This window comes from Amblyraja radiata, chromosome 4 (genome assembly GCF_010909765.2).
Source record: "Amblyraja radiata isolate CabotCenter1 chromosome 4, sAmbRad1.1.pri, whole genome shotgun sequence".
Classification (NCBI taxonomy): Eukaryota; Metazoa; Chordata; class Chondrichthyes; order Rajiformes; family Rajidae; genus Amblyraja; species Amblyraja radiata.
In genome coordinates this window covers 29,093,191-29,108,737 of record NC_045959.1, presented here as the reverse complement: position 1 = coordinate 29,108,737, position 15,547 = coordinate 29,093,191, and the positions used below count along the sequence as shown (strand labels likewise).

The 15,547-nt window shown below is 44.5% G+C and overlaps 1 protein-coding gene across 2 annotated transcripts in view; it reads right to left on the bottom strand.

Moving 5' to 3' along the window:
- Window positions 1-10,528, bottom strand: part of nt5c3a (5'-nucleotidase, cytosolic IIIA) — a 40,816-nt gene extending 30,288 nt beyond the window's left edge. The window contains exon 1 of one of the 2 annotated variants that reach the window (XM_033019154.1): window positions 10,360-10,528. In XM_033019154.1, coding sequence (XP_032875045.1) covers window positions 10,360-10,497 — 138 coding nt within the window. In that variant the 5' untranslated portion in view covers window positions 10,498-10,528. The remainder of the gene's footprint in view (window positions 1-10,359) is intronic. The other variant, XM_033019155.1, reaches the window with a different exon arrangement.
- Window positions 10,529-15,547: the final 5,019 nt, after the last annotated feature.

Below are 15,547 nucleotides of genomic sequence, written 5' to 3'. Positions count from 1 at the left end.
TTTATGTGGTGGGGGTGGGGGTTTGGGGAGACCTAAAAAATATATTTTACTTCGACGGAGATGCATTTTTTTCCGTATCGCATCTCCGTCCACACTGCGGCCTAACATCAAGGAGTTGGCTGCCTTTGCTGGAGACGGACTTCGGGAGCTCCAATCGCGGGAGCCTGCGGACTTTAACATTGCGGAGCTCGCGATCCCTCTGCCAGGGATTAATCTTGGAGCTCCAACCGCGGGAGCCTGCGGACTTTAACAACATGGAGCTCGCTGTCTCTGGTTAAAGACCGACTTCGGGAGCTCAAACCGCAGGAGCTTCGATCGCCCCAATCACGAGAGCTGCGATCGCCCTGATGCAGGAGCTTTGATCGCCCCGATGGATGGTTCAACTGCCCCGACTACGGGAGAATAAAGAGGAAAGACAATTAGACTTTACTGCCTTCCGTCAGTGAGGAATCCGCTGAGGTGGATGTTTATGTTAACTTTTATGTAGTTGTGTCTTTTTGCTTTTTTATTCGTATGGCTGTATGGCAATTTGAATATCACTATACCTTAATTGGTACACATGATAATAAAATACCTTTGAAACAGCATCTTTGTACACATGGCCATTAGCACAATCCTTGATACCTCCAGAGTTCCTAAACTATCAAATTACTTGTCATTAATGGATGAGATTTCCTCCAATTAAATATTGGTAAGACAAAACCCTGTCACAATCTCTGGTCTAGCACAAATATCATAATCTCCCTTATTACATTTGAACAAGATCTCATTTTTGAACCTTTTACATTAAAAGACACCTACTTTCATCTCCAGTATCAGCCAAATACAGTCATATTGTCATACAGATTGACGGTTACTTTTTGACTCCTACAGGGAGTTGAACTGGTGTTTCTGGGCCAGTTGCTTCACACTGAGCAGGATATTTCTGGTATGACTTGCTAAACTCCTTTGCCCTTGAACTTGGTAATCTAGACCATTTCCCTGGCTGCAGCAACTTTTATCTATGCGACTTTAACATATAGACTTGAGCATTCAGCACGCCCAGTTTTTTCTTGTTCAGTGCTCAACAAATGTGAGCTCAATCCGGTACTAAATCACAATTTAGTTATTTCATTTATCATTCACTACTGTGATTGCTGACTTACTACATTGGTGCCGTGCTAAGCAATATTTAGATTCAATATGATAATTATCAAATCTCCTCCTGGTCTTTTCCCTTTCTACTATTCTCCAGCAGCTGTACAGCTTTCATATAAAATTTGTGCTTCAACACCAAACTTAAATGTGCCATTTGCAAAGGCTCATCTTCTGAAATTTCTTCCCAGAACCTCTCTATCTCAATTTCCTCCTTTACAATGCTACACAAAAACTAACTCTTTGATCGTTACATTTTTATCTCTGCTCCATCACAAGGGATAGACTATCTATCGACTACATGGTTATATTGAATACTTTGCTCAAAACCCAGAACCATTTGCCAATTATTTTTCTACATGAACAATTTCATTTAGCCTGCTTCCTGCACCCATGCAGAACTTGTTGATTTCATAAATGTTGCAACTAACTTCCACCCTGCCCTTAAATTAATTTAGTTTGTCTCTGACACCTCTCTCCCCTTTATCAAACTCCAACACAGGTGACAGACTACCTACTGATAACTACTACAATTTCCTTCCATGGATGTTGCCTGACCCGCTGTTTCAGTTCTTTCAGAGCTGTTTATGTTCAAAATTCTAGCATCTGCCATCTCGTTTCATCACTTTATTCGGTTTTATCACTTTGTTCGGATGACTGATTAACCGATCGACTATCTATCTTGTAATAGCAGCTCCTTACTAACATTTGATTTAAAAACAACTTGTTTGAGTAACATACCAGGAAAATTTCACTGCCGCTGAAGCAATTCTTGTGACAGTTCAAACCAAGTTCCTGCTTTCATATTTTTCACACTAATGCAATAGAGCAGACCCAGTAACAACAGCAAAAGACAAATTTCCAGAGGAACTCAGCGGGACAGGCAGCATCTGAGTACGGAGGTCTCTTCTTCAGACTGATGGTGCAGAGTAGAAAAACCATATAGAGAAGTAACGGGAAGGGCTGGGTCGTGCTGGAAAGTGATCGGTGATTCAGATGTCAAAAAGTTTGATTTGCAGATGAGTCAGGTTGTGGAAAGAAGGGTGGCGATAGCAACCAAGGTGTGAAGAAGATAAAATGGTGCAGCTGGTGGAATCTGATACATAAGGAAACTGGGGGATGGTGGGGGGAAGATGATGGGTAATAGGGAGCCAGGTTGGGTGGTATGAATGTAGGCCCCAGGGCAAGGAGGGATGGAAGATGAGTGGATGGAAGAGGGGAAAAGAAAAGGATGACAGAGGCATGGTGTGGAAAAAAAAGTGTATGCATGTGGGGGAGGAAACTGGATGAGGTGAGGATGAGTTTACTGAAATTGGAGAATTCAATGTTCATGCCATTGGGTACACATTGGCTACCCAGTGGAATACAAGGTGCTGTTCCTCCAATTTGTGTACGGCAGGGGAGAAAACACTATTGTGTCTCCATTTTACTACTCCACATAGAAATCGGTCACCTTCTCGCTACTACAGAGTTTGTGAGACCTTCTCTCATTGCTCCCTCTGTGATTACTATGGCTCATCCACTTTTGGGCTATGTTCTCATCCAGACTCGGTATTTGTCTTTGTTGACATCTTGCCCAGCCTGGTAACCAGCTCCACAGCTTTTAAACACTTACCCCAGACCCCCTCCTCACCTCGTTCTACCAACCATCTCCTCTCAGCACCATACGTCTGAAGAAGGGTCTTGACCCCAAAATGTCATTTGCCCATTGCCTTCACAGATAATGTTTGACCCTCCAAGTTCTTCCAGCAGACTTTCTTTTGCCCAAGACTCCAGCAAATCCAATCTCTTGTTTCTTCAGATCTGGTAACAATTTGCCCTTGAACAAATGTAGCCTGATATGTTTTGCTGTACCAAACATATTCAATGGTACAGCATGCTGGCAAAATAAGCTAATTCCAAGACCGTTGACAAGCTTTCAACCTGACAATTGACTTAAACAAGAAAGAACATTTGCCAATGATGAAAAATTGAAATAAAAATATTAGAAACCGAAACTTTCATAATGGAAAAAACATGTTGAGCTTGTTGCACCTACTCACCAACAGTACCTAATGTGTAGGAAGGAACTGCAGATGCTGGTTTACACCAAAGATAACCACAAACCGCTGGAGTAACTCAGCAGGACAGGCAGCAATTCTGGAGAGGCGAGTGGTGTTTTGGGTTGAAACCCTTCTTCAGCCGAATAGTCATGGGAGAAGGGAAATAGAGATATGGAAAGGTACAAAGAGCATGTGTGAAAAGGACAGATCAAAGCAGACGATAATCAAGGAAATGTACAATGGTTCATTGTTCGCTGAAGGGAAGCTGACAACAATACAATACAATACAACAAGGTATAGAAACAGTAAAATTAATCAGGTGGACAGTGAAACGAAGAGGAGTACTAGGGTGGATGAGAGATGGAGAGAGAGAGTCAGGGAAAGCAAGGTTGAACTTAGAGAAATCATTATTCATGTCGCTGGGTTGTAAGATACCCAAGCAAATTATGAAGGTAGACGAAAAGCGGGTGAGGCAGCATATATGGAGCGAAGGAATAGGTGACGTTTCGGGTCGAGACCCTTCTTCAGACTGATGTGGGGGTGGGGGGGCTGGAAGAAGGAAGAGGCGGAGACAATGGGCTGTGGGAGAGCTGGGAAGGGGAGGGGAAGGAGGGAGAAAGCAAGGACTGCCTGAAATTGGAGAAGTCAATGTTCATACCGCTGGGGTGTAAGGTACCCAAGCGAAATATGAGGTGCTGCTCCTCCAATTTGCGGTGGGACTCACTCTGGCCATGGAGGAGGCCCAGGGCAGAAAGGTCGGATACGGAATGGGAGGGTGAGTTGAAGTGCTGAGCCACCGGGAGATCAGGTTAGTTATTGCGAACTGTGCGGAGGTGCATTTCGTCTACTCCACTGCGAAATCTTTTGAAGTTCTCCATATATGCAGCCTTACCCGCTGAGTTTCTCCAGCATTTTTGTCTACCTTCGATTTTTACAGCATCTGCAGTTCTTTCTTAAACATTTCCTCTACTCCAATGCAAAATCTCAAGGTATGCCTACTTTGAAGAAGTTCTCCATAAATGCTGCCTCACCTGCTGAGTTTCTCCAGCATTTTTGTCTACCTTCAATTATTCCAGCATCTGCAGTTCTTTCTTAAACAAGCAAAATATGATGTGCTATTCCTCAAATTTGTGTTTGGTCTCACTCTGACAGTGGAGGTGATCTCGGACAGGAAGGTTAGTATGGAAATGTGAGGGAGAGGTGATGTATGGGAGGGGGAGGTTCACTTGCACCTCCTCCAACCACATTCACGGTATCCACTGTTCTAGGTGTGCACTCCTATGTCAGCGAGACCAAGCGCAGGCTGGCAATCGTTTTGCTGAACACCTTCACTTAGTTCGCCTGGGCCTACACGATCTCCCGGTTGCTAAACGCTTTAATTCCCCCTCCCATTCTGACCTTTCTATCCTGACACGAGAGCAAACACAAATTGGAGGAACAGCACCTCATATTTCGCTAGAGCAGCTTACAACCGAGCGGTATATTGATTACCCTAACTTCAAGTGACCCTTGATTTCCCTCTCTCTCTCTCTCTGTCCCCCCACCCTAGTTTTCCTACTAGTTTCACTGTCCTCGATTAATTTTACTGTTTGTATACCTTGCTATCACCTTCCATGAACATTTCCTTGAGCATCGTCTGCTTTGATCTGTCCTTTTCACACCTTATATGCTCGTTGTACCTTTCCATATCTCGAGTTTCCCTCTCCCCCGACTCGGTCGGAAGGGTCTCGACATGAAACGTCACCTGTTCCTTCTCTCCAGAGATGCTGCCTGTCCCAGAGTTCCTTCAGTAATTTGTGACTATCTCCATTGAATCTGATGTTTGAAAAAAGAATTACAACTAACTTTAAATAATTTTTAGTTGTGGGAGATATTTGATGGCAATGATAGATTCAATCACATATTTTAGTTACTATTGAACTATATAAAAAAAGGTGAATTTTACCCAGCTCCCTTTCATTAGAAATTAAAAATCTGTCCCTTGGTGATTAGATCACATCAGAATCCAACTCATTTTTTGGCTTGCGTTCAATGTTTAAACACACATGTGTATTTGCCATATGCACCAGATATGAACTGGAATAATGAAACTCTTACATGTTGCTCTTGTGTTATTCTGTAATTGCTTAACTGTTCTGATTTTCAGCTATTCAGTAAAAGCCACAAAAACTATCTCAGACAGATGGCACACATTGGTGTTACTCAAAATGCTGTTTATGAAATGTACATTTCTACTGCTGTTTATGAAATCTACATTTGTACTGCACTTACTGTTGTATAATATAAAATGTGACACTGAATCCAATAAAGAAATACCACGTCGGACAGGCAGAGAAATGGGTTGTTCCAAGGAAGGCATTCAAGACTTGAGGTGTTTGCAGCTTAGTGCCTCCACTGATGTTGATATATTAAAATTAGGGAAGATCAAGAGATCAGAATTGGAGGTGCAGATTTCACAAAATCAGAGAACCACAGGATGGCAACAGTAGAGGAAAGGCTACTGGATTGTTTAATCCACAGTGCCATAGCTAGTACCGCTGCTGCCTCATAACACCAGACACTCGAGTTCGATCCCGACCTCAGATGATGTCAAGGTAGCATTTGCACATTCTCACTTTGACCACATGGGCCTTGTCCGGTTCTCTGGTTTGCTCACACACCCCAAAGATGTGAGAGATATAGGTTAATTGGCTTTTGTAAATTGCCATAAGTATGTAGGGAGTGGATGAGAACATGGGATAACTTGGAACTAGTGTAAAAGGTTGTTGTGGACTTGGCAGGCCAAAGTGCCTAATTCCATACTTGTGTCTATAAACTGAAGCAAGCCCAATTGTGGTTTAAGTAATGGAAATCCAGCTAGTTGCATTATGCAGCCATGGCCTTGCATAGATTTCTTGGAAGATTGCAGGATTAGATGAAGTTAGTGATGCTGAGTGGTTTGACAAAATATACAAATTTTAAAATGCATTAGGAATCAATAGAAGTGGGTTTTGGACATCCACATGTCTCATACACGTGTGGAAAGAAAACTGAGAGGCTCTTCACAACTATTAGAATAGTCAAATTGAGTGGTAGCAAACACGTGGGCCAACTGAAGTGGGCTGGTTTCAGGTGATGTTACACGGTAGGAAATAAACCATCTTGGTGATGTCACTGATGCAGTAATAGACTATTATCATTATTGCACTATCATTGTTTGTTTATGGAGTATGTGTGTATGTGTATATATGTACACATTAAATACTTTTTTCTCCCGTTATGTACCATGTTTACATATTCTATTGTGCTGCAGCATGTAAGAATTTCATTGTCCTATCTGGGACATATAACATTAAACACTCTTGAGTCTTGAGAGACTGCACAACATCAATAAAACACCAAGGTCATGAACAATCTACTGCAACTTTGGGGGAATTTCTGCTCAGTGTTGAGCAACCGATCAGATATTAGAGGTAGTAGAATGATCAAGGGTGGTGCGGGTGAGGTCCAGCTGGGTGCCATGAGGATAGAAACAGAAAATAGGTGCAGGAGGCCGTTTGGCCCTTCGAGCCAGCACCGCCATTCATTGTGATCATGGCTGATCATCCACAATCAGTAACTCGTGCCTACCTTCTCCCCATACACCTTGATTCCGCTAGCCCCAAGAGCTCCAACTTTCTTTTAAATTCACCCAGTGAATTGGTCTCTGCTTCCTTCTGTAGCAGAGAATTCCACAAATTCACAACTCTCTGGGTGAAAACGGTTTTTCTCTTCTCAGTTTTAAATGGCTTCCCCTTTTTTCTTAGACTGTGGCATCTGGTTCTGGACTCCCCCAACACTGGGAACATTTTCCTGCATCTAGCTTGTAGTCCTTTTATGTTTCTATAAGATACCCTCTCATCCTTCTAAATTCCAGTGAATACAAGCCCAGTCTTCCCAATCTTTCCTCATATGACAGTCCCGCCATCCGGGGGATTAACCTTGAGAACCTATGCTGCACTGCCTCAATAGCAAGGATGTCATTCCTCAAATTAGGAGACCAAAACTGCACACAATACTCCAGATGTGGTCTCACTAGGGCCCTGTACAACTGCAGGACCTCTTTACTCCAATACTCAAATCCTCTTGTTATGAAAGCCAACATGCCATTAGCTTTCTTCATTGCCTGCCGTACCTGCATGTTTACTTTCAGTAGGTACACAGTAGGTTTAGTGACTGGTGTGCAAGGATACCCAGGTCTCATTGCACTTCTTTTTTTCTTAATCTTAGACACCATTGAGATAATAATCTGCCTACTTGTTCTTGCTGCCAAAGTGGACAACCTCACATTTATCTACATTATATTGCACCTGCCATGCATCTGCCCACTCACTCAACCTGTCCAAGTCACCCTGCAACCTCTTAGCATCCTTTTTGCAGTTCAGACTGCCACCCAGCTTGGTGTTATTTGAAAATTTGCCAGTGTTACTTTTAATTCCATCATCTAGATCATTAATATATATTGTAAATAGTTGCGTCACCCGCACCGAGCCTTGCAGCACTCCCCTCGCCACTGCCTGCCATTCTGACATGGACCCATTTATTTCTACTCTTTGTTTCCTGTCTGCCAACCAATTCTCTATCTATGTCAATACCCTACCCCCAATACCATGTGCTCTAATTTTGCCCACTAATTTCCTGTGGGACCTTATCAAAGGCTTTCTGAAAGTCTAGATCCACTACATCCATTGGCTCTCCTTCATCCATTTTACTTGTCACATCCTCAAAAAATTCTAGAAGATTAGTCAAGAAGGATTTCCCCTTCATAATCCATGCTGACTTGGACAATCTTTTTACTGCTATCCAAATGTACCGTTATTACTTCTTTAATAATTGACTCCAGCATCTTCCCCACCACTGATGTCAGGCTAACTGGCCTATAATTCCCCATTTTCTCTCTCGCTCCTTTCTAGATGTGGGATAACATTAGCTACCCTCCAATCCACAGGAACAGATCCTGAATTTATAGAACATTGGAAAATGATCACCAATATGTCCACGATTTCTAGAGCCACCTCCTTGAGTACCCTGGGATGCAGACCATTAGGCCCTGGGGATTTATTAGCCTTCAGTCCCATCAGTCTACCCAATACTATTTCTCGCCTAAAGGGCCTGTCCCACTTGGGCGTCATTTGCGCTTCACGCAAAAGGCGCGCAAAGATTTTGTACATCCCTAAATCCTGGGGCGCCGCGCGCGACCCTGCCTACATCACCACGCATCACACGCACGTAATGCGCATCATGCACGCGTCACAACACGTAAATGATGTCGTGTAAATGACGCGCAAATGGCGCCCAAGTGGGACAGGCCCTTAATGCAAGTTTCTTTCAGTTCCTCTGCCTCCCTAGTACATCTGGAGATTGTTTGTGTCTTCCTCGGTGAAGACAGAACCAAAGTACCCGTTCAACTCCATCGCAGGGGACAGACATCTGACCGACATACACTACAAACCCACTGACTCACATGGCTATCTGGACTACACGTCTTCCCACCCTGCCCCCTGTAAAGACTCCATCCCCTACTCCCAATTCCTCCGCCTACGCCGCATCTGTTCCCAGGATGAGACGTTCCACACCAGGGCATCGGAAATGTCCTCGCTCTTCAGGGAACGGGGATTCCCCTCCTCCACCATAGATGAGGCTCGCACCAGGGTCTCTTCCATACCCCGCAACACTGCTCTCTCTCCCCATCCCCGCACTCGCAACAAGGGCAGAGTCCCCCTAGTCCTCACCTTTCACCCCACCAGCCGGAAAACACAACAAATAATCGTCCGCCGTTTCCGCCACCTCCTACGTGACCCCACCACTGGCCATATCTTCCCATCTCCCCCCATGTCTGCCTTCCGCAAAGACCGCTCCCTCCGCAACTCCCTTGTCAATTCTTCCCTTCCCTCCCGTACCACCCCCTCCCTGGGCACTTTCCGTTGTAACCGCAAGAAATGCAACACCTGTCCATTCACCTCCCCCCTCGACTCCATTCAAGGACCCAAGCAGTCGTTCCAGGTGCGACAAAGGTTCACCTGTATCTCCTCCAGCCTCATCTACTGCATCCGCTGCTCTAGATGACAGCCGATTTACATCGGTGAGACTAAGCGGAGGTTGGGCGATCGTTTCGCCGAACACCTCCGCTCAGTCCGCAATAACCTACCTGAACTCCCGGTGGCTCAGCACTTCAACTCCCCCTCCCATTCCCAATCCGACCTCTATGTCCTGGGTCTCCTCCATTGCCAGAGTGAGCAACACTGGAAATTGGAGGAACAGCACCTCATATTCCGCCTGGGTAGCTTGCGTCCGGATGGCATGAACATTGAATTCTCCCAATTTTGCTAGCCCTTGCTGTCTCCTCCCCTTCCTTAACCCTCGAGCTGTTTCCTCCATCCCCCCGCCCTCTGGATCCTCCTCCTCCCTTTTTCCCTTCCTTCTCCCCCCCCCCCCCCCCCCCCCCCTCCTCCCTTTTTCCCTTCCTTCTCCCCCCCCCCCCCCCCATCAGTCTGAAGAAGGGTTTCGGCCCGAAACGTCGTCCATTTCCTTCGCTCCATAGATGCTGCTGCACCCGCTGAGTTTCTCCAGCATTTTTGTGTACCCGTTCAACTCTTCTGCCATTTCCTTGTTCCCCATAATAATTTCACCTGTTTCTGCTTTCAAGGGGAGAGGAACGGGGCACATTCGTGATACTCGTGTGATATAGCAACTGTTGTGTAACTTGTCAGGTCTGGATATCCACCCATCTGGATATTTTGCAGGCTGGAGTTGGAGGAAAATGGCTTGCACATAATTGAGTTATATACCGCCGACAGGTCAAGGAATAAAAACAAACGTTGGAAATCTGAAATAGAAATAGGAAATATTGGAAATGCGTTTGCCTCGTTTCTCTCTGCACTGTGCCGCAGGCCTGCAGGGTATTTCCTGGTTCTTCTCGAATAAAATAACAAGTCTGTCTCAGTTGCCCTTCAAGCAGTGCCGAGCTGCAGCCGGGCTCGGTCTCTCGGCCTTCAGCAAGTCTGCTCTATCTTTACCGATCAATGGCGCCGAGCCGCCGCCGCCGGCACCTCACCTGCCTCCCTCCCTCCCTCCCTCCAGCCGCTCTGCACCGGTGACGCTGCCGCCGCCGCCGCGCCCGGACACCCGTCTTTGTGACCCGAGCGGCGGGCTCCAGCTCACTCACCATCTCGATGATCTTGGTCTTGCGACCGGCCTTCTTCTTCATGGTGAAGATGTACTGGGCTAACACAGCTCCACCGATCACCGCACACAGTCCAGCGCCCACCACCACGCCCAGGCGCGTCACCGCCGCCCGCTCCATCCCGCCTCGCCTCGCTCGCCTCGCTCGCTCGCCACTGCGCCGGCGCCACCTGCACGGCCAGCGAGCATGCGCAATCTCCTGCTCACTCAAGCAGTTGGTCAGAGGTTAAACGCATTGCATTTAGGGGGGATCGGTTATCTTAACTTTCCACAGCAATATCTCAAATGTCCTTGAGGAATAATTATTATTTACCGGATAGAAGTTAATTTGTTCTGTTAAGCTGTTTTGAACATCGATTAGTTATCTGCCATGTATCGTGCATACACCCCTGTGTTGTCAGCCCTTCCAAAACGAATTAACTTCCGGATGCACCTATGTCTTCATGCACCCCCAATTTTCTTTCTATTAGTTACACAACCAATTTTGCTAACTATTATGGCTCCTTCACTTATGTAAAAAATATTCACATCCATGGAGCCACAAGAATTGCACATGCTGGAATCTTCAAGTTCAAGTGAGTTTATTGTCATGTGTCCCTGATAGGACAATGAAATTCTTGCTTTGCTTCAGCACTCAGAACATAGTAGGCATTTACTACAAATCAGATCAATGTGTCCAAACACCGTAATATAAATGTATACACACATGAATAAATAAAATGATAAAGTGCAAATAACAGATAATTGGTTATTAATAATCAAAGTTTTGTCCGAGCCAGGTTTAATAGCCTGATGGCTGTGGGGAAGTAGCTATTCCTAAACCTGTTTGTTGCAGTCTTCAGGCTCCTGTACCTTCTACCTGAAAGTAGCAGGGAGATGAGTGTGTGGCCAGATGTTGTGGGTCTTTGATGATACTGCCAGTCTATTCGAGGCAGCGACTACAATAGATCCCCTCGATGGAAGGAAGGTCAGAGCCGATGATGGACTGGGCAGTGTTTACTACTTTTTGCAGTCTTTTCCTCTCCAGGGCGCTCAGGTTGCCAAATCAAGCCACGATGCAACCAGTCAGCATGCTCTCTACTGTGCACCTGTAGAAGTTAGAGAGAGTCCTCCTTGACAAACCGACTCTCCGTAATTTTCTCAGGAAGTAGAGGCGCTGATGAGCTTTCATGATAATTGCATTAATGTTCTCGGACCAGGAAAGATCTTCAGAGATGTGCACGCCCAGGAATTTGAAGCTCTTGACCCTTTCAACCATCAACCCGTTGATATAAACGGGGCTGTGGGTCCCCATCCTACTCCTTCCAAAGTCCACAATCAGTTCCTTGGTTTTGCTGGTGTTGATGGCAGGTTATTGTGCTGGCACCATATGGACAGTTGCTCGATCTCTCTTCTATACTCTGACTCATCCCCATCAGTGATATGTCCCACAACACTGGTGTCGTCAGCGAACTTGATGATGGAGTTCGCACTGTGGCCGGCTACGCAGTCATGAGTATAGAGTGAGTACAGCAGGGGGCTGAGCACGCAGCCTTGAGGTGCTCCCGTGCTAATTGTTATCGAAGCAGACACATCTTGAACCAAACACAAAGTGTTGGAGTTACTCAGCGGGTCAGGCATCATCAATGAACAATATTTCGGTTTGGGATCTTTCTTCAGACCTTTTTCCCATTCCCATCCTTTTCTGCAGAGACCATTCCATCCACAACTCCTTGGTTCACTCACTCCTTACCAAACAAACCACTCCCTCACCAAGTACTTTGCCTTCCAACCACAGGAGACATTACACCTGTCCCTACATTTCCTCCTCACTGTCACATCTTCGCCTGTGATGTGGAATAATAATGAAACTGACACAATATTTAGAGGTTACATTCCTTGATCTCCGAGTTTATTATCTCACCCAGCCATGGCCTCCTGCTTCGGCTTACACAGTGCACATGCGATCTGACCTCCAAGTCAGCTGATACAAAGGTCATGATATTTGCATATCATTATCATGACTCATCGTCATGACCAAAGATTATAGATTATAGAGGAATCTATAATATTTGGTCATGACACTCACCTACATCCAGCTCTTCCAGGTGAGACAGAGGTTCACGTGCACCTCTTCAAACTTCATCTACTGTATTCAATACTCACAATATGGTCTCCTTAACATCATCGAGACCAAGCAAAAACTAGGTGACTGTTTTATGAAACACATAGTCCATGACTTGCACTCAGTCCACCAAGGCCTGCGGGAGCTCCTGGTTGATAATGATTTTAACTCCTCTTCTCATTCCTATACCAACCTTTTTGTCCTGGGCCTCCTCCATGAAAACTGGAGGAATAGGACCTCATATTCCATTTGGATAGATTACAACCCAAGATTATTAACACTGAAATATCTAAATTTAAGTACCATCCATGCTTTCCCTTCTCCCTTTTCAGTTGTTCACCCCAACCCACTTAGTCTCCATATCATCTCTTGTCCACCCATCTGCTAATCAACCCCGAATCGGTCCGAAGAAGGGTCCCAACCCAAATCAACATTATCTATTCCCTCTACAGATGTTGCCTGACCAGCTGAGTTCTTCCAAAACCTGCTTTATTCACATATGGTTTAGTAATGTGTACTGAAATACAGTGAAAATATTTGCATGCTATCCAGGTATAAAATATCTATACATGATCATAATCAAAACAATACATACGTACACGAGAAACTGTAAATTCTGGAATGTTGAGCAAAGCACAAAGTGCTGGTGGAGCTCAGTGGGCCAGGCATTTTACATGAAGAAAAATGAATGGACAAGGTTTGGGGTCAGGGCCATTTTTCAGACTGATTGGAGTGGGGATGGGGTGGGGGAGAAGGCTGTGAAAGAGAGGTGGGATGGACAAATTTTGGCAAGTGACAGGTGGATACAGGCGAGGGGGAGAAGTGATTGGCAGATGGATGGGGTAAGTGACAAAGGCAAAAAGTTTAAAAGTAGACAAAAGGATGTCAGACAAGGAAAGAAGAGGAGGAATGAAATGTAAAGCCAATGGGTAGGATATGGGTTGAAGGGGTTCATGTGATAGTGGGGAAAGTAGTGGATAAAAGGGAACTGTGGGGCTTCGGGTTTGGAAATTAGCATTTGTGGGGGTGGTAAAGAACAGGGTGGGGTGCGGTGGAGGGGAGGGGTGGATTACTTGAAATTTGATAATTCAATGTGCATACTGTGAGGGATATGATGATTAAACCACCATCATTGCGAGGGGCCGAGTGATTTTAGTCACCGACCTTGTGATGGGCCGAGCAGTTGGAATCACCAACCTTGTGTCAGACCTTCAGACCTTCAGAGCTGTTGATAACATTGTAGAATAACAAGATGAGGTAAGGTGAATTGTATAAAAATAGACGTTTTTCCTTAGCTCGGTGTGTCTCAACTTGGAAGGCACCCGATTCTGCAGACTCGCAAATAAAGCATTTCTTGTTTCCACGATTTAGTCTCTGAGTAGTGATTGTGAGCACAAACAATATATCTCACAATACTGTTTGGGTTGTGAGCTATCCAAGCTAAATTTGAGGTGCTGTTTTTCCAGTCTGTGTAATCCCTCACTGTCAATGGAGGAGGCCTAGGACAGAAAGATCAAGTAGGAAGGGGAGTTGAAATGGTCGACAACCAGGAGCTCCAGCAGGCCTTGGTGGACAGAGGGTATGTGTTCGGCAAAACGATTGCCCAATCAATGTTTGGATATAAAGAAGGCCACAGCGGGAGCAACAGTTTTTTGCTACATATTAGTACAGCAACGCAAAGGGAAAGAAAACAGAATGTACAGATATTGTTCGAGCTAAAGGTAAAAACAGGTGCAAATTGCAGGAGATTGGGAATACATCTCTTTGCTTGTGAGATGTCCATTCAAGAATTTGATAACAGTGGAGCAGTGGCTGAACTTAGATATTATATATTGCATTGACATTATAATATTCCTTGATTCGCAAGGAGTGAAAGTAAGTTGAGGAAATCCAGATGTTGAAGACGGTAGCAAAGAGGAATTCCAAAGAGGAAATTTGGCTAGGCACCCCAATATTTTTAATCATCCACGCTTATTGATATTAAGGCTCGTTGCTGGGACCCCCATTATTTACAATATATATTAACGATTTAGACGAGGAATTAAATGTGACATCTCTAAGTTTGCGGATGACACAAAGCTGGGTGGTAGTGTGCGCTGAGATGAGGATGCTATGAGGTTGCAGGGTGACTTTCTTTTTAAATCTTTTTATTAGTTTTTTTCCAAAAAACGCAAACAAAACAAAAAACTAAACAAAAAGAATAATGATAAACATAACAATAATATTGATACATAGGGATGAGGATTACATTAATAACAGGTATAACCTAAATATGAGGCCAGTATCAAAATACACATTGAATATAAACCTCCCGGTCTCTATGTAAATATAGTTAAATGTTTAAAAGAAAACTTATATATGTAGAAAAAAAACAAAAGATAAAAAGAAAAAAAAAGAGAAAAAAGAGAAAAAAGGAAGAAACAAAACCCCCCTAAACTAGAAAAAAAACCCAAAACAGAATCTGAGCTGAGAATTTCAACAATTTAAGTAATTGTTTGTCGTCAAGTCCGTTCCACCATATAGAGGTAAAATAATTTTTATAACGGTTGGAGAGGGAGCAATTTATGTTGTGTGAAAATGTTGAATACATTTTCCCCAAGTCTTATCAAATTTAACCAAGGGTTCAACAATGTTTGTTGATTTGAGTATAGGAGCAGGGAGGTTCTACTGCAGTTGTACAGGGTCTTGGTGAGACCACACCTGGAGTATTGCGTACAGTTTTGGTCTCCAAATCTGAGGAAGGACAATATTGCCATAGAGGGAGTGCAGAGAAGGTTCACCAGACTGATTCCTGGGATGTCAGGACTGTCTTATGAAGAAAGACTGGATAGACTTGGTTTATACTCTCTAGAATTTAGGAGATTGAGAGGGGATCTTATAGAAACTTACAAAATTCTTAAGGGGTTGGACAGGCTAGATGCAGGAAGATTGTTCCCGATGTTGGGGAAGTCCAGGACAAGGGGTCACAGCTTAAGGATAAAAGGGAAATCTTTTAAAACCGAGATGAGAAAAACTTTTTTCACACAGAGAGTGGTGAATCTCTGGAACTCTCTGCCACAGAGGGTAG